Below are 25998 nucleotides of genomic sequence, written 5' to 3' on the forward strand. Positions count from 1 at the left end.
GCCTATTGATCATGAGCCCTCGTGACCTAGCAGTAAGCAGGACAGTTAAGTGGGTGTGGAATCCAACATTGAGTCACAGTGGAAGCTCGATGGAACAGCTCCAGGTGCACTCGACCGCACCGTGGAGAAAATGCTTTTTTTTTTTTTTTTTTTAAACTACAGGGCCTGGGCCTTTTGGCAGCTGTGGCAGTCTCAAAGCTTTATTCCCCTGTTGCTTGCCAGCTGACTTTACTCAAACCTTCTTGCCTTAGCAATCCTTGAAAGCATGTCGGTGGCTCCCGAGAGCCATTTAAAGGGAAATACAGCAACAAAATGCCCGGCAAGAATTCAGCTTTGTCTCCGCACAACATTTTTAAGTATCAATACGGCAGTCTGCAGTTAATCAAACACACAGACCTAACTTCTAATATGCTTCTTTTATTGACTTTTCGAATTATAATTGCGGGGGGAAAAAAAATCCCGCAGAGTCAAGAAAAGTAGACATTTTCTCTTCCTTTCTTGTCCAGGGTAACAGTGGTTAACAGTTTATGTAAATAGATAAAAATCCAAGTTGGTTTTTTGGAGAACATTGTCTGCAGACTGCCAATCTTGGCGTTTCTAGAGCCAAGGACTCAGAATTCCTTCTTCTAGATGACCGTACCCACGTGGCTCTGCGCATCCAAGACAACTCGCACTTCTTTCTGCGAGTAACCACTCCGTGGTCGTGGGAGAGCGGACTGAAATCCACTTCCCAGCGCTGGAAAGTCAATGGCTTCCCTTTGGCTAACTCCATCTGAAGCCTTCTGCAAAAAAGCAAACAGGTGTGGAGTGTTAACTTCTCAGTGTGTTTATCTCCGGAGGGTCGATCGGAAGCCTCAGCGATAAGGATGAAGGGGAGAGGAAGCTGCCAAGCGCGCCCGGGGTTGGGGAGACCCGGCTCCAGGTTCGGCGATGAGGGAGTTTGACTAGGCCGGCTCACCCAGACCTACAAACTAGAGCAACTTCTCCATCCGGTCTCGCCGGCTTTTCTCGGGGCCTCACCTTGGCATGTAGCGCTCTGGGGAGCCTGCGGAGGCGCTGGGTTAGGTGCGGAGCGTCCCAGGTCCCGGGTGCTCCGCGGTTGGGTGTGGTTGGTGCCCAGTCCAACATCATCCTCGGGGGTCAGCGTTCAAATTCCTTGCTAAGCCCAACTCCTGAAGTCGCGGTGCGAACTCCGCACCCAGCGCCTCCTGCATCTTGCATTCTTGGCTTCCTGGGACATTAGTGAAACCACGTGGAAACCTCATCATGTCTCTGATGACTTCACAACCTGAAGATCCGAAGAAGCCAAACAGGTATCTAGGTGGTTGCCGGTATTGTGTATGCTGAGAGCAAAGGTCAGGTGCACTTGGGTTTCCCTCTCCTCACCTCCCATGGTGGATTCCTCTCACCAACCACACGGAGCCGTCTAGGCTTAGCCACACGCCGGCGCTGGCAGAAAAATTCTCACCGAGCGCCACGCCCTGGTAGCTGAAGAGTTTGGACTAGTCCCTGGATCTCAGCAAGGTTTGGGACTCGGTCTCTTCTGTTTTTCTGGGGGAGGCTACTTCCTGGGGCGGGGGGAGGGTAGTCTTTGGAGACCGCGCGCCCCAGTGTAACTTTGGGTTTTCTTGGCGCAATGAGGGGCGGAGAGCTCGGAAAGGGCCCGGGGCACCATCCCAGCGGGACCTGGGCGCCAACTGGCGGGAGGGTTCGAGTTCGGCCTTTCCCAAACTTGGCCCAAGGGGCGGGAGCCCGGCCGTCCCGGCGGTGACGCGCGCAGTGGCGCGCCCTGTGATTGGAGAGTCGGGCGGGGGCGGGACCGAAGGGACGCGGCAGGCGGCGGCGGTGCCGGGAGCCTGGCCGGGAGTGAGGCGCAGCGGCCGCCGCGGCAACAAGTGCTGGAGCTGAGGCGAGCCGAAGCCGCCCAGACCCCGCCGGGCCGCCCGTCCGCGCACTGCGCATGGAGCGAGAGCGGCGGCGGTCGCGGGGCTGAGCCGCACGCGCGGCTGGGACGTGGATGCGGCCGCGGTCTCCCGCCCCGCCCCGCCGAGCTGGAGGTGTCCCTAGACAAGGTAGGGCCGGGTGGGTGGGCACCGGCCCTGCGTCCCCGCCCCGCCGCGCCAGTTCCGGCCGGTGTGGGCGCCCGGCGCTCCCGGCCGCTCCTCTGTGGCTCCTACGGTGTCTGCGCATCCGCTCCATCGGGTCCTCCTCGCCGCCCCCAGTCTCACTTCCCTGGCCTCCGCACATCATTTCCCTGGCCTCCTCACCTCCCGGATTTCCTTACGGTCTCTCCGTTCCTCCTGCCGGGCTTCCTCACCTCCCGGTCCTTCTCTCCTCCTTCACGGTCTCCTCACCTTCTCCCCAGTTTCTGGGCCTCCACCTCCTTCCCGACCTTCTCACCTGCTCGGCCTCTGCTCTTCCTGCACCCACAGGGAGAGGGCAGTGACACCCTGAGCCGCGCTGCACCCCGCGCTTGAGGTGCGGGCCTGGGCGGCGGGGGAGCGTCGCCGGCGATGTGCTGCCCCGCCCGCGCACTGCGCCGGTCTCGGGTGCCGCAGGGGCAGATCAGGTGTTTGTGAGCCTCTGGCTCTCGCTTTCCACCCCCATCCGCTGGCACTGTTATCTCCGGGTCCCCAAAGACTGGTTTCTGTGAAACTTCGGGAGAACCTTTCGTGTTGACCTCTAAAAAATATTCCACGCCGCCCGTGTTGAATGATTAACCAGACTCAGGACAGCCTGGGGAGCTGGCCCCGAGACTGGCAGGTGGGCGCACCTGCGGGTCGGGACCCTTTTGGGGACCGAACACCTAGCACCTGGTTAACTGCGCTCGCCTAGGGTTCCCTGAGCTCCGGGTCTTGGGTGGGAAAGAAGCTCAGTGGAGACTCCTCTCTAGTGTCATCGCGCGCGTGCGAGGTCATCTTGAAAAGTAATGCACACGTTTTGTAACCCGGGTTGGCCCCAGGCTCGCTCCTGCCGCAAATACAGGGTGGCTAGCCTTCGCTCCCCGCTGCCTGTGATGGTCGCCTCAACACTCTCAACTTGACAGCTGGGAACGATTAAACCTGTTCTTCTGTCCCCCGTCCTCACCCCTGCGCATGCCATAGCTTTTCCAGGCTTCGAAGCCAGTGGGTGAAAATGGGCTTCATGTTATTACCGATCCTTCCGGGGTATTTATTTGTGCCTCGGAAAGTGATGGGATGGTAACGAAAATGGAATGGTTAATGAGAAGGCCACTGGGCCTGAGTGAGATAGGAGGGCGGGACCGGGGCCCAGCCCAAGCGCACTTCTGTGGTCAGACCGCTCACCCGAGAGGGGATCCGCTCAGGGGCAAGCCGGTCACTTCCCGCCTGTTCTAGTCCAACTTCTGTTTCTTTTGAACAGAGATTATGAAAGCTGATGGAACCGGGGAGTTTTTACACCGGTCCTAGAGCTCTTTAAGGTTTTTAAGATCAAAGATTGCAGGAGCCCGGTAGAACTCGCCCGAGTAATTTCCGCACTGTAATCCCGTGCGTTGCCCGTGTGTTTATCAGCAGATCTGCTCGGAACTCCTTTCTCAACGTGGAATACTGCTTTCCCCCTCAGGACTCAGCCTGCCGCTCTTCATTTAGTCTTTTTGTGTAGATGGTAAACGTAATGAAATACCGGGTTCTCTGCTAAACCTAAGAGTCCCTTCACCGATCTTGTTTCTGCCACGTGCTGTTAAATGACAAGTTGGTTTCCCCACTTGAGCCTTGTTCCCCCTGTTTAGTTTTGGGATCAGGATACTTGGACAGTAAGATTGTTTTTAGGGACAATGAAGATGCTTAAGTGCATGTGGAGATCATAATGAAGTTCCCGCTGGCTTCAGCTTACCCTTGCCCCAAACCAGTGATCCGGTGGAACCCTTCAGATTTGTCCGATTTGTCCAACCTGAAATCACCCAAGCTTCACAGACGGAAATAGCAGATTTTTGAGACCTAAGAGGTAGTCTTTGAGAAAAACATAATTTGCTTATGAATTGCTTTCCCCCAAACCCTTGAGCATAGAGATGATTTATGGTTTTGAAGATTATACTTGTTTAAGAAAAAAATAATTCAAAGTGGGGCATGGTGGTTCACACGTCTTTAGTCCTAGTACTAAGAGGTAGAGGCTGGTGGATTGCTGAGTTCAAAAGTCCAGCCTGGGCTTGTTTTGGAAACCAAAAAAATAATTTTAAAACAATTTAGATTTCCCTAGTTCTAACATAGTACAGTTATGCTCCAAAGGGAAAGGGGGAACCAGTAATTGACTGTTGACTTTGTCCTATCGTTTGTTCAAATGTGTGAGCATGTTTTCTAAGGGTTATACTAGGAAACAAGATCCAAACATTGCCCAGTGGCAGTACAATCCATTATAACACATAAATGGTGGTACATAAATTACCGAAGCTCAGAAATTATCATGGAGGTCTTTTGGTCTTCTGTAATTGGTCAAAGATTGTTGTGATCAGTCATCTGACATTTGTAGGTGATTACGGATTAAAGCGTGGATTGAGTGAGGCCCCACTTCTTTTGAAAGCAGTAATTATTTCTTAACAACCAGTAAGGTCATCAGTAAAGGAGACAGTGCATAGCCCCAGCCCACCCCACCTTGCCCTCCCTCCATGTAGTTCTGTCTCCTTCCCTCTTCTGGACGGAGTAGGCACTTGCTGAGCGTATTCAAATGGTCGGATGAATGTATTCCTCTCTGGAGAGGCAATTACTGTTTGGATAAGAGGTGTGTGCTTGTGAGGTGAGGCTTTTTGAGAATTGATGTAATGATTTCATCATTATCCACTGCTGGGGAGTTTGCCAGGCTGAACCAAGCCTGAGTGGGAAGCACGAGGCGCTTACTGTGTATGGAGGATTTGTTCCTTGTGCACTGGGGAACCCTATTCCTCCTGAGCTTTCTATTTCCTTCTAACTGTATGTTGCCCCTTCTGTGAGTTTTTACTTTCCTTGCCTGCTTTGTTTGCTTGGCTTAATTACTGTTAACAAAATGCAAACTCTTTGAGAACCAACATTGTATCCGATTAAAGTATAAAGCACATTTTCACATTTATGCACTGTTAGGTGTCCACATTTCCTTATGTAAATGTAAGAAACTATTTCAAATTACTTTTTCTGTCTCTATAGACATTCTCTCCTGCAGGGTTTAATTCCCCACCCCACCCCCATTCGGTAGGTCAATTCCCAGTAGTCAAGCAATTGATACTTGACACGTTTCATTGTTACATTTTTTTTAAATTCTTTTTTTAAATATTTTATTTATTTATTATATATAAGTACACTGTAGCTGTCTTCAGACACACCAGAAGAGGGCATCATATCTCATTACAGATGGTTGTGAGCCACCATGTGGTTGCTGGGATTTGAACTCAGGACCTTAGGAAGAGCAGTCAGTGCTCTTAACCACTGAGCCATCTCTCCAGCCCTCATTGTTACATTTTAAACTAGGTTTGTTTATAGCTTTCAGTCTGGTGTGGTTACAATGTATATGGCTTACTAGACGTTCTTTTCTTTCCCCTTAAAAAACAGACTCATTAATCATGGCAATCAGTTCTAAGACTATAGGCAGGCTCCCTGAGCTGTGCTAAGGCAAGGTGGTTAGGAGCATGAACTTGGAGAGCTGAGGTTTTCCCTTTAGTTAGTGAGGCATAGTGTGAGTTGTATGTTTATGTTAGGCAGTAGAAGCCTGAACTGCTTCTCTAGGCTTCAGTGCTCCTTTTCTAACGGAGCTCACCTTGAAGGGTGATGTCACTGGAGATGTTGCAGCCCCAGAAATTGGTTTTTACCTATCTATCTTCCAGTTGATCAGAATCAGCTGTAGCATATGTAGTGTTTTATAACCCCGTGGGATTTGGAAACTGGTTTTGCCCCTAGCCGTGTGACTGTGGGTAAGTTGCTTGGCCTCCCTGAATCTTAGTTTTCTCAACATGAGATGCTAGGAAAATTAAAGTGAACCATACAGCTAAGGTTCCTGGGCTGCTGGGATCCTCAGTGAGTTTGAGGGTGCCTGTCATCAACCCCTCTTGAGGGGGAAGGAGAGAAGCAATTCCCACAAGTTGTCTTCTGACCTTTGCTTCTGTTCCATGGCTGGTGCTCACATACATGTACTCATACATGCAGATCCCCCGAGAGGGGGATAACCTAAGGAATTGTATTTTCTCTGTTTAAATAAACTATGTCACTATAAAAGCTAATAAATCTGTTTTGAGACAGTCTCAAACACCCTCTCCACCCTGACTGTCCTAGAACTCAGTGAGTAAATCAGGCTGATCTTCAAACTCAGACCCAGCTTCCTCTGTCTCCCATGTCCTGGTACTAAAAGTACATGTCCCCACACCTGGCTAATATAGGTCTTGCTCTGTGGCATTTAGTTGAAATAAGATTTGTCCTTAAAGTTGATGACCTCTTATTTTTCGTTGATTTATCTCTGAGGATCCACACTTGGTTGCCTGGCCCAGAGCTGTTTGGACACCTGTCTGGTATGAGCCAGCTTGTAAAAGGTGAGTTGCTAGAACTCCCGAAGAGCCCTGACTCAGTGCCTAAGTGCTAAGACAGTCTTTACCACTTCATGCTTTGTGAATGAATTGTTGCAAAGTGAGAGCACATTGCACTTGTTATAATTGCATGCCTCACTCGGTCCGGTTAAACCACCCTCCAGTGTTAATGGACATGTCTCATTCTTTAAATGCAACTTGGATGATTGATACTTTGCTGTTTTTTTTTTTTTTTTTGTTTGTTTTGTTTTTACTTTTCTCCTAAAAGCATCTTTTTTTACTTACATTTACATAGAAACAAAATTCAGGAAATCCTAAAGGAAATTGCCTTTGGCTGCATGGCAAGTTAAGGATACTGACCTGTCACTGACTTCATGTCTGGGAGTTCACTTCTGTGTTTTTCAGCACTTCTGGAATGACCAGAAAAAGCATCTTGCTGGATTAGGCGACATTGACACTCATCGGTCTGCCTTAGAGGGTGCCTAGCTTGAGACCCTGTCCACACAGAAGCTGGCACATTGTTTGAGAGGTGACGGCTGTCTGTACGGCTGTCTGTGGCAGTTGTGTTTGCAGGCAGATCGCTATGGTCTGGGCCCCCTTTGTGCCATTGGGTTGAGTCTTTCCACACAGCGTTACAACAAACGCTGGGAGCAGACAAGAAAGGCTTCCTGAGGAAGTGGCATTGAGACTTCACCTCACAATAATGAACAAAAAACACTTCAGGAGCGGAGAAAGCAGCCGGAGGGCTGAGGGATACAGAAGACACAGCGAGAGGCTCAAACAGGCAAGGTCAGAGGAACGCCCGCTCCACACCCCAGCTTTGGAGAACAGGCGAGGTGAACAACCTTGGTGACCATGCAGAGACAGTTGGGAGGTAGTGGGGGCCAGTGAATGCTTTTGAGTGATTTTGCAATTGTTGAAGGGAAAATGAGCTTGAGGCAGAGAGGAGGCACACTGGAGGCTGGGGTAGTTTGTGATCTGTAGACTGCCTGCTTCCTGTTATTCTATGTGGTCTCACGAGCTGGAGGGATCCTTTAACAACTGAAATATCTGGAGGTCACTTCTGTGCAGACTCCTCCTGTTCTTTTGGGATATATTAGCAGTTCTGGGGTCTCCCAGAATATCTACCTTTGCTCCCTCTCCATCCATCACCATCCTTCCTTTTGGCTCTTGTGCCTACCACTCCCTGTAGGGCTACTGGTCCTGCCTTGCTCTCCCTGGCCATCAGCGTTAGCTTGTTCCCCAGCCTCTGTCTGTTTTAGGCATGTTGGTATTTGTCCACCTACCTCATTGGTTTTAGAATGGGAAAATTGAGTGTCCCAGGAGTGGTCCAGGATTAAAGTGTACGTTTCATTCGACAGAGTCTAGAGGTGGGAAAAAACCTGACTCGGTGAGGGGGGTGGCATTTAAAAACATGAAGCATGAAGACGTGGAGAAGAGTGAACCTTGGGGAAGGTCTGACTGGGTAGAGTTTCGGTTGGTATCTAAGAGGGACTCAGGGACCAGAGTGTCTGCTAAGGGAAAGCCCAGCAGGGACTGACATTTGTTCCCATTTTGAGGACTCTGGCTAGGATCCAAGGCTGCCAAAGTCAGGAGAAAGAAGAGGTGTGTGTCGGGGTGCTGAAGTCATGTCAATCTGTGTTGGGCTTGTAAGTCAGAATGCAAGAACTATGGCAGGCTAGCTGGGAAGTAGGGCTGGGAGCACCAGCAAGGAGGAGGGCATGTCTGTGACTATCAGAGAGAGCAGAAATTGAGACTGCTGCTTGACCCAGACAGACCCTAGTGGGGAGGGCATTGACCTTGGGTCAGGTAGCATGACCAACCAGCCCAGTAGAGATTTGATTGAAGGTGGTTTTGACTCTGGGGCTGATAACAAGCATTTTGGTAACTATGGGCAACTGTTTAAGGGCAGTGTTTCCTGCCCCTCTGGGGACTAAAAACAAAACAAAACAAAACAAAACCGAGGAAAATCTCAGCACCAGCTGGTGAGCACAACTTTAATCCTAGCACCACCAGGAAGCAGAGGCAGAAGGATCCCTGAGTTTTGGTCCAGCCTGGTCTACTGGGACCTTGTCTTCAGGCCCCCTGGGGCCACATTCACACCCGGGTGGAATGAGTGCTCCAAGTCTGTGCTCTTACAGACTTTAGGTCTGGCCTTGGGTTGTCAAGGGAAGCCCAGTGACATTTAAAAATCAAATTATTTGAATTATTTATCTAACACACACACAGAAAGATCAACGTCAGTTTATAAACAGAGGCTACCCTCTTAATCTTGGAGCTCTGTAGTGGAGAATTCAACCAAACATGAGAAATACTTAGAAAAAAAATAAAAACCCCAAAACAATAGAAAGGGATACAATTAAAGTAACAAGTTAAAGAGACACTGTGACCCTAGTCCTGCACTGTGTTAGTGTATCAGGCTCTGTAAGATAAACTGAGTGCCAAGCCCCTTTTGGAGGCATCATCTGAGGCTTTGATAGGCACCCGTTGTACCCTGTTTACTTTGCTTGTTTAAATGAGAGGCAACCACTTTACTATTTCTTGCCACATAAGGAATTACCTTCTCTTCAAATGAACTTAAAATATCTCCTATTTCTAACTAAAAATATACTCCTATTTTTAACTGAATGTTTTCTTTTGAGTTTTTTGTTCTCAAGGTTCTGTTGGGTCTTCTACTAAAAAGAAAAAGCTCTTTATAATGGAAAATTTCATGTCCTGTAGTGTGGTGAAGCCTCTGGCAATCCTGTCCTCGCCCCACCCTGCCCATATCCTGTCAGCTGCAGGCTCTGAGGGGAGAGGGAAGTGCCCTGGGTAGGGTGAGGCATATAAAACCCCTTCATGCCCCGGACGATGGATTGCTGTAGCCCTGGTTCCTATAGTAGTACATGCTAGGATTTAGTACTCAGGTGATGGGAATTACTTACTCAAAGAGGCCGAGTTTCCAGTCAGTTCCTCAGTGTGCCCATATATTGAATGAACACCAATTTTCCTTGGTGAGTAGCCAGAGAAAGATACATTACTGTTTCACCTCTTTAAATATGTAGCTGTTAGTCATAGTTGAATGACTGAATGATTTCTCCACCCCACCCCACCCCCTTCACAGGACGTTTGGATGAAAGGCCAAAGTGTCCCTATTTTAAATCTATATGCAACTATTTAAAGATTGTAGCCAAGACAGTCTTCAGATACCTTTCCGTAAGTAGGTGAAGTCTAAGCCATATCCAAGAGGGTAGAGAGGATTCAGAGGTGAGCCTGAGGGGGAAGGGTGGCTTGTTTGTGTCACCCCAGGGCTACATGCCCTCAGAATAGTCTTCCGGAAGGAGATGGATGGGTGGTCCCATACCATAGAGCAGAGGCTGCTGGACGCATGGGAAGAATGAATGCCTGGCTTTCCTGGTGGGGTGCTAGGAGAGCATCCATGCTTTAGGGCTCTTGAGGTGGCGTGTACAGTCTGCCTCTCTTGGCTCAGAGCCAGTCTTGGCTTTCCTAGAGCCATTCTGTTCGGGGAAACGGGCCTGGTAGGGAATGTTCATTCAGGGACCGGATCTTCTCTTTCTTAGAGGGATGGACTCCTCCTCTGTTGGGTGATTGTCCAGTGTCCACAGAAAAGAGCAGAGGGTGAGCCTGGCCCTTCAGGGATGGGGTAGAACTAAGAAGCAAGAGGCCTTGAGAGTGGCAATGGCACTCCTGGGTGAATGGCAGTCAAGTCCCTGAGAGTTCATGGGGGGGATGGCTATCTGCCCAACGAGCTGCTACTTATTGCTCAGTCAAGGGCAGAGGGCAGAGAATAGGTTTCTAGTTCTTCTTGCTGCATCTGCTTCTCTCAGAAGTCAGACCCTCAGCCAAGTTTCTGACCTTAGAGGGGGTCAGTTTCTCCCTAAAGTGAGGGAGGAGACTTAGTAACCATTTTCTTGACTTAAGTCTTCTGTGGGTCCTGGGTTATATCTACAGCTAGGAGGAGCACAGTGAAGACTTAGGAGTGGGACTTGTTGTTTACGTTTTTCTCCCTAAAGAAAACCAAAGAAAACGGGGGCTAAAATGAACACACCAAGTAATGAGTTCTCTTATCTTTGTTTGCTTCGCCTTGCTAAGAGTGGCGCTCGAGTTCTGGGTATGCTAGACAAGTGCCCTGTTACTGTGCTGCACTGCCAGGCTCTGCTAGGGTTTCCGTGCCTAGGGTTTTGCTTGACCCCTGGCTGACCTTGGATCTACTGTGTAGTGAAGAACTTCTGGTCTTCCGGTTTCTGCTCCCAATGAGACCACAGGCGAGTGTGAACCCACCTAGTTTGCGTGGTACTAAGGATCAAACCCAGGACTTCTGGCAGTCTGGGCAAGCAGTCATCCAGCCGAGCCACATCCCCAGTTCTCACGCCTGTTTTTTTAGAAGAGTCAGGTCGCTGTCCTCTAAGAGACTGTAATACAGTAAGTCTCAGAGTTCTGGAGTCTCGGCCGGTGGTCTCTTATTTCCCTTGGTGTCTTCTTCACAGTAACCAAGGACGTGTTCTCTTTTGGGGAAACGTGTTACTGGATGCCTTCATCCTGACAGCAAGAGAAGTTAAGACTTCCCAAAGCAGTTTATTAGGTTACTTAAAATAAACACAATGTTTGAGATGCTCTCAAACTAGATCTCACAGAGCATAGGACTTACCAAATATAGTTTGTTAGAGTTGAGGAAGACTGACTTTGCCCATAGAGTACGAGCTGAGAATAGCTTAGGTTTTTGTGTGTGTGTGTGTGTGTGTGTGTGTGTGTGTGTGTGTGTGTGTGTGTACGTACATGCACATTTGCTCCTTGGGATTAGAAAAGAGCATCAGAACCCTTGAAGCACAAGAGTGTATGAGTCTATAGAAATGGGTACCCAGCCCCCAGCCCACCTCCACTCCAAGATTACCAAGCCAAGATCAGTGGCCTGCTTATTTCCAGAAGCAATTACACACTTTATATGATGGGATCTGTTTCTAGTCCAGTGCTGTAATCTACGCTTGTGCATTTTTATTAATTTTTAATTGCCTTCTTTCTCCTTTTCCCCATCCCTTGGGCCTGTGTTTGTTTATAGACCTATTTAATTGTGACTGTTTCCTGAGAGGTATTTTCAGGTTCCACTGTCTTGAGGATGGTACTGAGTAATGTTGTCCTAGTAATTGCAAGTGAGGTATTAAGGAGAAAAGTCTTTGGACAAAACTCACTGTAAAAGGACTGTCAAGTAGCCAGCCAAGGACTAGAAGGGAAATCGTGGCCCATGTATGAAACTATCCAAGAATGATTGTCCCAAGCAGTGTTAGAGACTTGATCAGAAGGCGTAAGCTTCCCTTAAAGCTATGGGTGGCGGGGGTTGGGGATTTTTTTTTTTCTCAAATGGAATTTATCATTTGGGTTGGGGATTTAGCTCAGCGGTAGAGCGCTTGCCTAGGAAGCGTAAGGCCCTGGGTTCAGTCCCAGCTCCCAAAAAAAAAAAAAAAAAAAAAAAAAGCTGTGGGTGGCTGCAGCAGCTCCATACCTTGGCACTCTTGGGAGGTCAGTCATGAGGACCAGGAGCCTGATCGAGGTCATTGTCCCTGTGCAGGGAGTTCAAACCCACCTGCTTGGAGACCCAGTCTGAAAAGCAGCGGAAAATTTTCCTTTTATGTTCTCCTGTTTGCTTTCCTTGGTCCCTGGAGCCCCATGTGCTTCTTGTCCTCAGCGAGTGGCAGACTGACTAGAGATAAGAGTTCTGTTGCCCTGTCAGACATGTTGTCAAAAAGTGAGAAGTCAGGTACACGCCAAAGGAAGAAGTAATAAAACTACCCCCAAAGTAGGTGAGGGGACGAGAGGTTCAAGACCAAGGATCTTTTGGGTTTACTTTGTTAGTGAACTAGAATTAATAGACTGTGGAAAAGGACTTTGTCACCAATAACTCTCCTTGCAGGATGACAGTGACAGTTGGTTCTCCCTGTGGGTAACCTCAGCATAGAGAGGCTCTGGGGACTTTGGTCTTCCTCTGTAAATCTATAAGGATCTACAAGGAAATCTCTCTGGTTGCCTGGACTAGGACTCTGTTTCTTTCTGCAGATGGGCTGCGATCTTGCAGGAATGCATATGTGTGTTGTTGGGCAAATAGTTCAGTGCCGCTGTACTGGGTGCTGTCCCTAATTACCTTTTCTGTCTCGGACAGGTTGTTCTCAGGGCAGGAGAGCCTGGGTTGTGGTACTGGTTCTCTTCTGTCTGGCTCCGCTGGTGGAGGGAGCTGAGGGCTGAAAGTTCTAATAGGTTTGCATGAACACGTCTGTGGCGGGGCTAGTTTAAGCCTTTGGCAACCTTTCATTCTGTAGTGTGAATAAGTAACTAACCAAGAGTAACTCATGAGTCATGAAGCACCTACAGGGGATCCCACCCATGGCCGGAATGATGCCTGCTCCCAAGCCCGCATGGCTTCAGGGCAGAGATTGGTACCTGGCTGGTCATTTGCTGTATGTTATCTCTTTCTCAATTTGTTTTCTTTTAGTTTTGTTTTATAAGAGACTCAGTCCTTGGTTTCTTAGAATTGTTTATGCCCCATTCAAGTATCAACAAATGCTGTGATTAAAGACTGCTCTTCATTAGGTATGCTAGCCTCTTTGATGTTGGTGGTGGTAGACCTCACCGGAGCACAGACTCTGGGTCCGGTTCAAAGGTCAAAGCTCAGCTGTACTGGGATTAGCTCTCCACAGTCTAATTGCTTCACACTTGAGAGCTGGTTGTGAAAGGTAAATGACAGGAGAACATCCGGGACAGAATACTAGGCAAAGGACAGAGTAAGGACACTGAGAAGAAGCCCATGAGAAGGTGGTAAAGGAAAAAACGGACATGTTCTCTTCTGGTGAAGTGAAGGACAGTGTCCAAGGTCAGTGGGTGGCCTTGTGTTCCTGGGTGAACAGAGGCAGAGGTCAGTCTGACCTTCCTCTGGTGGGTGCAGTCACAGTACTTCATGCTAAATGACTTTGAAAGCGTGTGTCCTCTTCGACATTTTCCTGAAATATTCAGATGGTGGAAAGATAGATGTCACAGTGTCATTTTTCAGTTAGAGGGAAACAGTCCTGTGTGGTCACACATGTGCAGAGCCTGGCGGAGGCCAGCCACCTGTTCTTTTCAGAAGACATGCCCCAGTGAACCCCAAAGCCAACTGCATTTTTTTTAAAAAAAAAAAAAAAAAAGAAAAAGAAATCTCGTCTTTATCTGTTTATTTTGCATACACTTTCAGCTTATGCTACAGGGGAAAACGTTAGAAACCAAGTGTCTCTGCCTTTCTGCGGTAGAGCCCGGCAGAGATGGTGATGTCTTTAATGCTTTAAGCATTGAAAGGTTTCCGTTACATTGTAACTGCACCTGCCTGCCAACGTTCACCGTGGACATTCACTTTGGAGCCCCTCCTTCTCTGTTTATTCCGCGTTGTGATGCAGCTGATCTGTTTTCACTCTTGAGCGGAGGTGTGAAAGAAAACATGTAATCTGTCTGGCAGCCCAACCTGTCAGGTTAGCCACCAGCAGCCCGTTTCTAACTAGGAGAATCCCGGGGTCCACCGGCCCCTACCCCCTCTGCCCTGGTGTCTCCAGAGCCCATCTGTCTGCAGTTGCTTTGCTTCCCACCCCCAATTCCTGTGCACCCTGCCACTCACCATACTTCTAAAATTAGCCCTGCTGTACAGTACAACCCCCTCAGGTCCTGTCTCTGCCCCCGCTGTCAGTTAAAGCTGATTTATTGTCTCTGCTAATTTCACTGGAGGCCCTTGTTTGGTGGCCTCTCCCCTTAACTCCAGGTTAAAGGGACAATATTATGGTTAGAGGTGACTTTGGGTTGAAGGCACAGCGACTGTCAGCTTGCGCTGGTTGGTTGGTTCCTTACGGCCTCTGCTGCAGACGCACCTGCTGTTGCCTAACCTCTGAAAATGGATCTGGGCCGTTAGCTATTTCCCTTTACTCTCTGTACGTTGATGGTTCCTGTTCTGCTGGCAGGATAGAGATTTTCTTTCTTGAGCTCTTGTCTGTGAATGGTGAACGTGTGGTCCTGTCTCTAGAGTGTGGGCTGCTTTTCCCACGCTCCTAGATGCCAGGCCACAGCTTGCCTCTGTACCTGGCAATGCTGTGTTCTCACTCTGCAGCAGAGTGACGCTGTGAGGCCCTCCGCCTGCGTGTGCATATACCTGGGCCCTGTGGGACTGGCTCTATAGTGAGATGGCCAGCTAGGCTGTGTCCTGAGCTGCATTGGTCTGGTCCCCTGTAGTACCTTAGAATTCTCCTGAAGAGAGAAGGCCTGTCAGTTTTTGGCTCCAAGAACATTGTGATGTTTCCTGAGATTTCCTCTTAAGACTGACACTGACCACTCTTTCTGAAGCTCAGGTTCCCAAACTCCAGAGAGTCTTTGCTCCCTATTCCCCTTCAGTACATAATGGAGCAAGGCAGACTTATGAAACAAATACTTTTGTGTAAATCACATGTAAGCGACTTTTCTACGGTTGTATGCGTTTATACTTTGTATTTCTGCTTTATATTCACTGCTGTTAGTGACTGTCAGATGCTGAGCGGTGCTAAGCCACACTACCTGGAGCAGATGCCTATGTGTAGGACACCCTGACAGGATATGAGGGCGAGCCGGTGTTCCACGCATGGGGGCCTTGAATTCCAGCTCCAGGAGAGGGGAAGATGCCAAGTGAGGATACATGTCCTTGATGCTTGCCTTTGGGCACTTTGTGTGCAGGGGGCTGATAGCATGGGAGTCAGAGTTGTAGCAAGCAGTGAAAAAGAAACAAAGAAAGAGATTCTGGGATTTTCCCCCGTGCCCAGGACCAGAGAAAACTGGGTCTGTTAGACATTCTGAAACTGTTCAAGGTTTCAAGAGTTACAAGTGTTAATCCACGTGTCCTCCTTTTGGAGGTTCAGTGGGTGGATGAAAATGTCTTAGTCGAGAACAAAACTGGAGAAATGTGCTGTATTTAGTATTTGGCCCGGGAAGCAGGAGCCCCAGAGGTATTGAAGACAAGAAGCTGGTCTGTAGATTATCAGGCCATTTTACACTGAGGAAACAGACTTGGAGAGGTCAAGTAAATAGTAGTGTAGCTCTGATTATCTGATGGGAGACATTGGAAGATACCAGACTGGTTTTCAGCCTGAGCAGGGAGAGGGGGTCTAGGCTATTTATCTGGAGCCCTGGTTTTTGAGACAAAGTTTCTCTGTGGCTCCCTGGCTGTCCTGGAAGTCTCTCCATAGATCAGTCTGGCCTTGAGCTCAGAGATCTGCCCACCTTTGCCTCCCAAGTGCTGGGATCAAAGGTGTGGGCCACCTCTGCCTGGCACTAGTCCTGTTTTTAGATTACATAACCTTTCCACCGAGGACTGTACCATCCTCTCCAGCTTTATCAGAGACAGGGCAAGGCGACCTTTGTTGCTTACTTCTCTCTTCTCTTTCTGAATGGTCTGCATGTATTTACTTGAAGGATAAACACAGAGGTAGACTTACGTCTTTCATTCTGTTTGTGGTGCCAAGGATGGAATTCAGGGCCTTTTGCAGGTGTACTCTGCCACGAGATAAATTCTAGCCTAGGCCTGTGATTAATTTTATTTAAATGATAAATTCCTTTTTTTTTTTTTTTCTTTTTTTTTCGGAGCTGGGGACCGAACCCAGGGCCTTGCGCTTGCTAGGCAAGCGCCCTACCACTGAGCTAAATCCCCAACCCAAATGATAAATTCCATTTGAGAAAAAAAAAAAAGAGCCATACTGGATTATAGGGGAAGAGACGGCGAAGATCAGAGCATGTCCTGCCAGCCGCCTTGGTCTGTACTTCTGCCTGTGGGGACATGTGGCCGAATTGACTATTCGGAAATACTTTTCCCTTTTAATTTTGGTCATGGAGGGGAGAAAACTAGTAAGTAGAAATTCCTTAGACTCAACTCGTAGTTCTTCTGTGGCTTGCAGACAGAAAACTCTGGCAGACATGCTTTTATTGATGCCACGGAGACTCCTGGGGTTCCCTGCCTGGCTCTGGCAGTAACCTAGCCAGGCCTCTTGTACCAATTAGGGCAGAACTGTAGGAATGGCCCAGGCCTTCTGGTCCTGCTGGTTGCCTCCCTGGTAGTCTGTCATCTGCCATTTTGTCGGAAGCTGTTCTCTCCTCAGAATCACTTAGCTGCAAACTGTGTCTGCCTCTGTTTGAGCAGGACCCAGGAAAGTCTGGGAATGATCAGGCTGCAGATTACGGCCTGGAATGTGAAGGTGTTAGGGACACCAGGCTCCCAGAGCAGCAGGCCAAGGAATGTACAGTGCTAATCTATGCTAAGGCATCCGGCTTGGGCTTGCTTCTCTCTCCTATTCTCTCTGAGATTGGCTGGATTGATCAGCAGCGAGCCAGGCTCCGTTAGAGGCCTCTAATCCATTCTCCGTGTACAGCCATAAGCTTGACTTCTAGCCTCACCCAGCTTGACTGAGTTGGTCACTTTTATTTTATGAGAAAGGTCCTGCCTTCTGCTCCTAACGTGTGTCGTCAAGATTTCTGTTGCTGTGACAAAAATGTCTGTGCTCAGGTACTTAGACTTGAAGGCAGAGACGTTTATTTGGCCCATGATTTTGACCGTAGTCACTTCGTGTCCCATTGCATTTGGGCCTGTGGTGACCCAGTACATCATGGTGGGAGCTTACAGCTAAGGGACCCAGTCACCCAATGACAGGAAATGAATTGAAGAAAGGAATAGATTGGGTCCCATTTCCCTAACATCCTTCCACTAGGACATATTTCCTACAGGTCCCACTGCAAAGTGGGGGACCAGGCCTTCCGCATTTAAGGTCCAAGCCTCATAGCACCTTGGTACTGGGGGAAATGCTGGGCATCTTGGTTCAGGCTTTTAGCCTTGCCTTCGATGTGTTGCTGGTGCTCTCCCTGGTTAGCTGCTGTTGGGTGTCTACTTAATTTGCTTGAGATCCTTGAAAGGTGGGGTGGGGTGGCCATGGCTTAGTGAGAACGGGTTGTCATTGCTGCCTGTTGACATTCTGGAGTCTGCCGGCCAGTAACTCGCTTAGGTGCTATCTTTTAAACTGTAGGGAACCTCTCAGCAGCATGCACTTCAGTAGCTTTCGATGTCCTGTCAACCAAGCATCGCAGTTGTCCAGTGTTTTGGAGCCTTAAAGGAAAGAGTCTGGGTGGCCTGGAATAGCCTTTCTTGGTCTTGGTTACAGTTAAACTGACAGGGTGTGGTAGTGCCATGGTCTCCTCTGAGTGGGTAGCCTGCAGGCTAGGATTGCACAGCTGCTGGTTAGTACCACAGGAAAGTCTTGAAATTGGTGACTTTTGACAACCATGTGGTGGGGAAAAAGAAACTAAGAAACGAAGTCAAGAAAAAGAAACTGTGACTTCCAGCTCTCTGAAGGACACAGAAAGCTGAGGGTGGCTTGTGGCCTCATAGTGTGGTTCCAGGGCAGTCTGTCCCGGCTGAAACTTTCTTCACTTATGAGGTGTCAGCATGAGAGGCACTCAATAAATGTTACTAATCTTACCTGCCTCTCGCATCTGATTTTTAATTTATGGTACTTTTGCGGGTTGAAATGTCTAAATATAAAATGTTAGTAATTAACTTATTTTAAATAAAGTAGCCACTGAAAATAAGACTAGTGCTCCTTAGTCTCTTTCCTCATGGTTGCATCCGCTTGCATAGGGTCCTAGTTCAGCCGTTCAGCAGTTGCGTGATCTTGGGCAGGTCTAGCTATTTCCTGTGCTCTGTTGTCTACGAAGGGAAGAACATTTCAGTAGCTTGGTTTGCCAGCTCCAGGTGCCAACAGACGCATTCCTGCTTTACTTCTATGCCTGAGAGCCTTTCTAAGAAATGACATGGCACTTGGAGCTACGCGTGGGCATCAAGGGAAGGATGTGGACAGGGCCACGGGAGGCTGTGGAGGCTCTGAGGGTGGGAGCCAAGCTTTGGGGATCCACACAGCCTCCAGATGAGACCCAGTGGGACCCCAGCCTCTGTTAGAGTTAGTGTTACTGCCCAGCAGCCATTAGTATCTTGTACTTCCTGTGAGTACCCACATAGCTTAAGCACGGCAACTGTGTTTAGTAATATCTTTCTCGCCCCTGTATCTCCTTTCCAGATATTCTAGCTGCAAAATAAAAAAGGAAGGTTTTTTTGTTTTTTGGGGGATTTTGTTTTTTGTCTTTGTTGTTGTTTCTGTTGTTAAAGTGTAGAAGTCTGAAAAGTATCTTCCTTGGCTGAGTGGTGGCACACAGAGAAACGTGTGTGCGTGTGTGTGTGTGTGTGAGAGAGAGAGAGAGAGAGAGAGAAAGACACACACAGAGAGAGAGAGAGAGAGAGAGAGACAGAGACAGAGAGACAGAGAGAGACAGAGAAAGAGAGACAGAGAGAGACAGAGAAAGAGAGAGACAGAGAGACAGAGAAAGAGAGACAGAGAGACACACACAGACAGAGAGAGAGAGAGACAGACAGACAGACAGACAGACAGATAGATAGGGGGCAGATCCTGAAAAGTGTCTGTCCCTGTTGGAAGAAGTGGAGAAAGTTAATACTTTGGTGTTTGCATGTAGGAATTTTTTGTTTTAATTCAGGGCCCTATAGTGTTGGGTGATGCCATTTCTCCAACTTTGGTATCAGTATTTCTTAAATTCCTTTTAAGCAATGTAACTTCCTGTGGGGGCGGGGGACCTAAAAACCACAAAATGGGCTTCATGTCTGCAGTGGGAATTACTTAACTACTCCGAGAGCTTTTCCCACAGTTTCTTTTTCTTCTCTTTTTTAAATGGGATCTTTGCCTTATATCTCATTCTTCTGTGAAGTTCTCTTACTGTCACAGTCTAAAAGCAGAGTTCCCACACAAGAGTCAGTGTCTGGGTCCCAGTAAAAGATGACGTCTAACTCCGGGGGATGATGACTTGAGACGCTCTCCTCAGGTGAGTGAGGAAGAACACCTGTTTGCCATTAGTGGAAAGGGTGCCTCCAAGCCTTTGTCTGTCCAGAAAGGCTTCCTGAAGAGACCTGGAAGGAGCTTTTTCTTCTCTCTCAGTTCCCTTTCTGTGACGGCCACCGAAAGGCCACAGATGTGAGCGCTAGACTCCAGGCCTTTTCATTCTTGAGCCAGCACCTTAAACTTCCCCAGGTACCTGGGCATAATGACCAGCAGGGATGGACACTTTCCAGACATATTCCCATCGACCTCCACCTATGTGGTCTTGGAACTCCTGCCTCTGAGTGCTGGGCTTAAATGTGTGCCGCCACCGCCACCATCACTCAGCTCAGGACAGGCACTTTAAAGGATACACTTTGCGCTTGCCTCATCCCTGTATTTTCTTCGTGAAATGGTATCCTGTGAACTTGGCTGGGGGTTGAGGTGGGGGGTAATGGTTCAGGCTCTGTAGTTCATGGATCTCTTTAGCAAGTGCATGTGAGAAGACACCGTTTCTCAGAGAGCTTCAAGTGCATTCACATGTCCCAAGGATTAGTGGTGCTGGGAGGTGGCCAGTGGTGAAGCACGTCGGTGGTTCGTCCAGAAGACCCATGTGTGGTAGGTAGCAACAACAGTCTTAATTGCCGTTCAAGAGGATCTTACAGTTTCTACCAGCTTCTGCAATCTGTGCACTGACCTACATAGCAGGCAAAACACTCCTATGTAATTAATTCATTAGGTGATGTTTTAAAAGAAGGATTGGGGGTTGGGGGATTTAGCTCAGTGGTAGAGCGTAGTGGCGCAAGGCCCTAGGTTTTTGGTCCCCAGCTCCAAAAAAAAAAAAAAAGAAAAGAAAAGAAGGATTGGTAGACTTCCGACAAATGTCACGTGGATCAAACTGGATCCCAGTTATCCCTGGCCCCACAGCCCTGGTGTGCAATTAATTGGTTTACCTGTAGTCATTTTCCTTCCATTTACAGTGCATCTTAGGAGACTAGCACTGGAATTTCATAGCCTGCCATGCTGAAGTAGTGTGCGTGCTTCTGTTTTGTTCTGTAAACCTTTTATTTACTGTATCTCGGTTAGTTTGCTGCGTTGGAAATCTGTGTCTAGCAATGAGCCTTCACCTGTAACCACAGTGAGTACTTGGTTTGCTCTGAGCACCCTTCCCTATGTTTGCTTCGTGATCGTTTTCTCCGTTCATTCCCGAACGTTTCCTCGTTACAGCTTGCAGAGGAGAAAGAGCTCACAAGCAAAAGACTTAGTCGTTCTGAGGGAAGTGCACTTGTGCGTGCGTGTGTGAGCGAGCCAGCCTGTGAGTGAACTAGTGTGTGTGCGTGTGTGTATGCATGCATGTGCATGCGTGTGTATGCGTGGGCATGCATGTGTAAGCGTACGTGCATGTGCGTGTGCATGTGTGTATGCATGCACATGCATGCATGTGTGCATACACGTGTATGCATGCACATGTGTGTGTGCATGTGTGTGCATGCATGTGTGTGTGTTTGGGGAAGGCCTGGAGAGATGACTCAGTGAGTAAGAGCACTCACAGAGCAGTTCATAATCATCTATAACTCCAGTCCCAGGGGAATCTTCTGCCATCCTCTGGCCTCCCTAGGCACAGGCACGAGTGTGACGCACATGAATACATGCGGGTAAACACTCATCACCTGAAGTAATAACGAAAGCTTTGAGAAATAGTGGGAACCACTTACTTTCGAAACGTGTCATTCGGAAGGACTGAGTTGGGGGTGGTGGCCCATCCCTGTAATTTCAGTCCTTGGGATGTGGAGGCAGAAAGATTGGAAATTAAAAGGTTATGTTTGATTACGTAGTACGTTCGAAGGCAGCCTGAGTTTTATGTATGACCTTATTTCAAAAAAAAAAAAAAAAAGTCAGGCTTTAAAAGTATCTGTTTTTTTTTGTTTTCTAAGTTAAATGATTAATTCTCAGTCAGCATCAGATACGGCCTAGATTTTGTAAGATTTACTTGAAATCTTCTGAACAGAATTGACCTGAGAAGGGTGTGAACAGTTAGATATCATTCAGACCGTGTGACCAGGAATGCTATAAAACTATTAAAAAGTAAGACCTGTTTTACATTTTTTTTCTTGTGGTATATGGCAGCTTTCCTTTCTACTGGCTGGGGCAGGGGTGGGGTGGGGGTGGCAGAAGTCACTGTCAAACAGTGACAGAAGGCTACCTGTTTGAGTGTATCCCTTTCCTGAGTGCAGTGGCTTAAATGTAACCAAGGAGACACTCAGGAGGGTCCTGTGCATTTGAGCTTTGGAATTTGGGCCCAAACATTGTAGCAAGACCCTGTGTCCCAAAACTAAATTAACTATCCCCAAACAAACTCTTTAACTTATTGAATGGCCTTGGTATCTGGAGGTTTTGGTTCCAGATGACAGAGTTCTTGGATGTTCAAGTCTTAAATGGTGCATTTGTGACTAATCTGACACATTCTCCTGGGGACATGTTTAGTTTGTCGTTAAGAGAGTCTTTTGTAGCTCAGGATGGCTTGGAATTCAGTAGGTAGCCAAGGTTGACTTTGATCTTGCAGTCTCCTTCCTTAGCCTCTACGTACTGGGAATGGAGGTGTCTCCTAGTGCTCTAGGCTCCCATGCTCTCTGGTAATCCCTCCTTTCCTTACATTGTGGGCAACATTGTAGACACCAGGAAAATAGTCCTTACACGGCATTGCTGGCAGATCGGGAAGGGCAATGTTTGGTACAGGCAGGCTTGTTTCCTTTCATATACTTAGCTTTATTTTTGATTACTTTGTTTCTTATCTGTGTGTGCGTGTAACATGTGGGTAAGTAGTGCCTGAGAAGGCCTGAAGAGGACATTAGATCCCCCAGAACTGGAATTGTGAGCTGACATGTAAGTGCTGGGAGCTAAACCTGGGTCCTCTGCAAGAACAGCAAGGGCTCTTAACTGCTGGGCTGTCTCTTGTGTATTTACGCAGTCTGTGTCTCTCTAGTATGGAGGGCTTCACTGAAGCTGGCTCTTTACACACTGCTAGATATATTACAAGAGATACAAGTAATCCTGACTTTCTAGGAACTGAGCTGCCATAGTAGAGTAGTCTCACAGTGTTCTTGGCACAACAAAATCCCTTTTTGTCACTTTGGGATTCTCTGTAGAAGCCAATGACCTCAAAACCACCAATTCTCATTTTTTTACATCGGTAGGTTAGGACATAATTCAGGGTTGGGTCTGCGTTTTTAAATGACGGAAATTTAGAGTGACTTACATAACACTGTACATACCGTAACATGTAACTTACAACAATGTTATGTGTGTGTGTGTGTACATATTGAGTCACAGAACTAAAAATCCGTTGTTATGAATTGTAGGTGAGTTCGTGTGCAGAGCTCTGATTTGTATGATGTACCTTGTTTGCTTCTGCCCTCCAAGTGTCTAAAATACGCTAACCGTTACTTACTTACATAGTGATCGTAGTGGCCCAGGCGGGATTTCAAAAACCCTGTATATGAAAATTACATAGTTTGTGCAACCAACCCCCTTTGTAGGTGGAGAAGTTGAGATTTAATTTGAAACCAGAACTGTTGAGTCCAGAGTCCTTATTCTAGAAACGTTTGTTCTTAGGAAGACTTCCTTTAAAAAAAATAAATAAAGAATGGGTCTCACTGTGTAGTCCTGGCTGGCCCGGAACTGGGTGATTCATCTGCCTCTGCCTCTTGTGTGCTGGAGGGAAAGGCGTGTGTCGCCATGCTTAGCCTAACGCCCGTGGGCATCATTCACTTAACTAACACACGCTCTCCTTCCTTTCCCAGATATGAGAAATGAGTGTGGGGCGTCGAAGAGTAAGGTTGCTGGGCATCCTGATGACGGCAAATGTCTTCATCTATTTGATTGTGGAAGTCTCCAAAAGCAGTAGCCAAGACAAGAATGGGAAGGGGGGAGTGATAATACCGAAGGAGAAGTTCTGGAAGCTGTCCAGCCTTCCCCGAGCGTACTGGAATAGGGAGCAGGAGAAGCTCAACAGGTGGTACAATCCCATCTTGAACAGGGTAGCCAATCAGACGGGGGATCTGTTCACATCTCCAAACACAAGTCACCTGAACTATTGTGAACCGGACTCGACAGTCATGACAGCTGTGACAGATTTTAATAATCTGCCGGACAGATTTAAAGACTTTCTCTTGTATTTGAGATGCCGAAATTACTCGCTGCTCATAGATCAACCGAAGAAGTGTGCAAAGAAGCCCTTCCTACTGTTGGCGATAAAGTCCCTCATTCCACATTTCGCCAGAAGGCAAGCAATTCGGGAATCCTGGGGCCGAGAGACCAACGTAGGGAACCAGACCGTGGTGAGGGTCTTCCTGTTGGGCAAGACACCCCCAGAGGACAACCACCCTGACCTCTCGGACATGCTGAAGTTCGAGAGTGAGAAGCACCAGGACATCCTCATGTGGAACTATCGAGACACATTCTTCAACCTGTCTCTCAAGGAAGTACTGTTTCTCAGGTGGGTGAGCACTTCCTGTCCAGACGCCGAGTTTGTCTTCAAGGGTGATGATGACGTGTTCGTGAACACCCATCACATCCTGAATTACTTGAATAGCTTATCCAAGAGCAAAGCCAAAGACTTGTTCATAGGTGACGTGATCCACAATGCTGGGCCCCATCGGGATAAGAAACTGAAGTACTACATCCCAGAAGTCTTCTACACTGGGGTCTACCCACCGTATGCAGGGGGCGGTGGGTTTCTGTACTCTGGCCCGCTGGCCTTGAGGCTTTACAATGTAACTGACCGGGTCCACCTCTACCCCATCGATGACGTTTATACTGGAATGTGCCTTCAGAAACTGGGTCTTGTTCCGGAGAAACACAAAGGCTTCAGGACATTTGATATTGAAGAGAAAAATAAGAAAAATATTTGTTCATATATAGATCTAATGTTAGTACACAGCAGAAAACCTCAAGAGATGATTGATATCTGGTCTCAGTTGCAAAGTCCTAATTTAAAATGCTAGGATACGCGTGAGCTACTCTTCACAGAAAGGCCTAGCCTGACTAGTTCCCATGGTGTGTTTCCACAGTAGGCAAGTTCTGTGTGAGCCGTTAGCCTTCATGAGTAGGTAGCCCCGGGGCCTCCAAGTCCCCAGCCCCTCGCCTGTGACGAGGGAAAGAAAACGGAGGAAGATAAGTCACCGAGGCAGGGTGCGTGGTTACCGCCCTTCTCTGGCTGCCGGTCCTCAGTTTCTGCTTTTTCTTTCCTCCTCCAGAAGTTGACCGTGAACATTTTTTGTTGTTGTTCTTGTATGTGGTGTGCTCCTGTTTCCACTTTAAGGATGGATGGATGGACAGATGCCAGATTATATAAACCAAGATTCCGTAGGACACGACCTGGTGGTTTGGTGCGACGGAATTCTATTTATTTTCGTAAGATTTTGATGGATTTTTAAAGTTGCCTAGAAAGTGGACCGACGTCAGCCCTCCCCGTCACCCGGCAGTATTGGCTTTTGTTACTAGAAACTGCTACTTCCTTCACACGAGGGAGGCCACGCGGCGCGCGTAGCTCCCGTGTGTTTGGTTTCCTGGGTGGCATCGTGGTAGTTAACCTAATTTTAGTATTTTGAAAATCGTGAGTGTGATTCCCTAATGGCCAACTAAAGACTGAGTAGCCTGACAGCCATACGGGTCTGTGCGTGTTCAGCGTGGGCCCTGGAAGCGTTCGTGACTTCGGAACTGGAGGAGAGAGAATCTGCAGGCATTTTCCTAAGTGGTTTGTCAGCTTAAAACTCCCAGGTTCTATTCTTGCCATATTCTCTGTCCCATGTTCATTCCTTAGATAAAACTCTCCTGGGTAGCGGCGCCTCCCGATCTAAGTGGAGGTTGCCAGTGTTTTTATTTATTGTTTAGATCAAAGACCAAAACATTTTCTTAAAAAAAAAATATTTTGTGTAATGTTTTATTTGTATACAGTGTTGTTTGTGAAATATTTAACTAGAGCATGATTTTATTTTTTTTCCTCATTTTTTAATTAGTTCTTTGAGAATTTCATACAATGTTTTTTTTTGATTGCATACACACCTCTCCTGTCTCCTCCCAGATACAGCCCCTAGCATGATGTTTTAAATGTCAAGCTGTAACATGTTAAATAAAGTTAACTATTATTTTTGAATTATCAAATTTGGATTGGGGGGGTATGAACTGCTAGAGAAAATAAAGTTCTGCCAAATTATCGCTTACTCTTCTCTTGTAACGTGCTCTCTTGAAATATTTTTTGTGCTTTAGAGGGTTCTCCTCTGTGCTACTGGGGACTGGGAAAAAAAAAAGTGGAAATAAAGTAATTGTATTTTTTAATCGTCGTGTGTAATGAGTGATAATCTTTCTGTCCTTGTTTTTCTGTGTTTTATGACATCCTCCCTGGGCTATCTTTCCCAGAAACCATTACAAGTACTCATTATATCAAGTATCAATCTGTCTCTATGGGTTAGTCATCTCTAATCTCAAAAGCACCTCCCACTGGAGACACAAAATGCGCTGTTTGTGTCTTCCTGACGGCTGCGCCATCCCGGCTTTTTTTGTTTCTTTTTGTTTTGAGGGGGTCTCTATGGGGTCCTGGCTGTC

General features: G+C 47.6%; 2 protein-coding genes across 4 annotated transcripts; one reads left to right on the top strand and one right to left on the bottom strand.

Annotated features, from left to right (window-relative positions):
• Nucleotides 1-397: 397 nt before the first annotated feature.
• LOC116912414 (formin-like protein 8) lies at nt 398-2751 on the bottom strand. Of its 2 annotated transcripts, none has more exons than XM_032916479.1 (2): nt 1387-2751; nt 398-1288 (listed from the first exon to the last, which is right to left on the bottom strand). In XM_032916479.1, exon 1 carries the CDS (start codon nt 2248-2250, stop codon nt 1465-1467), a length of 786 nt encoding a protein of 261 aa, XP_032772370.1. In that variant the 5' UTR covers nt 2251-2751; the 3' UTR covers nt 398-1288; nt 1387-1464. The 2 variants fall into 2 exon arrangements, with proteins under 2 accessions (XP_032772370.1, XP_032772369.1); XM_032916478.1 differs by having other exon boundaries at nt 398-782; nt 1021-2751.
• Nucleotides 1446-25731, top strand: B3gnt2 (UDP-GlcNAc:betaGal beta-1,3-N-acetylglucosaminyltransferase 2). 2 transcript variants are annotated; one of them, XM_032916477.1, is made up of 2 exons: nt 1446-1524; nt 23196-25731. In XM_032916477.1, the coding sequence occupies exon 2, from the start codon at nt 23205-23207 to the stop codon at nt 24396-24398; it is 1194 nt and encodes a 397-aa protein (XP_032772368.1). In that variant the 5' UTR covers nt 1446-1524; nt 23196-23204; the 3' UTR covers nt 24399-25731. The 2 variants fall into 2 exon arrangements, with proteins under 2 accessions (XP_032772368.1, XP_032772367.1); XM_032916476.1 differs by lacking the exon at nt 1446-1524 and adding an exon at nt 1878-2072.
• Nucleotides 25732-25998: the final 267 nt, after the last annotated feature.

Source organism: Rattus rattus, chromosome 11 (assembly GCF_011064425.1).
Source record: "Rattus rattus isolate New Zealand chromosome 11, Rrattus_CSIRO_v1, whole genome shotgun sequence".
In the NCBI taxonomy this organism is placed as follows: Eukaryota; Metazoa; Chordata; class Mammalia; order Rodentia; family Muridae; genus Rattus; species Rattus rattus.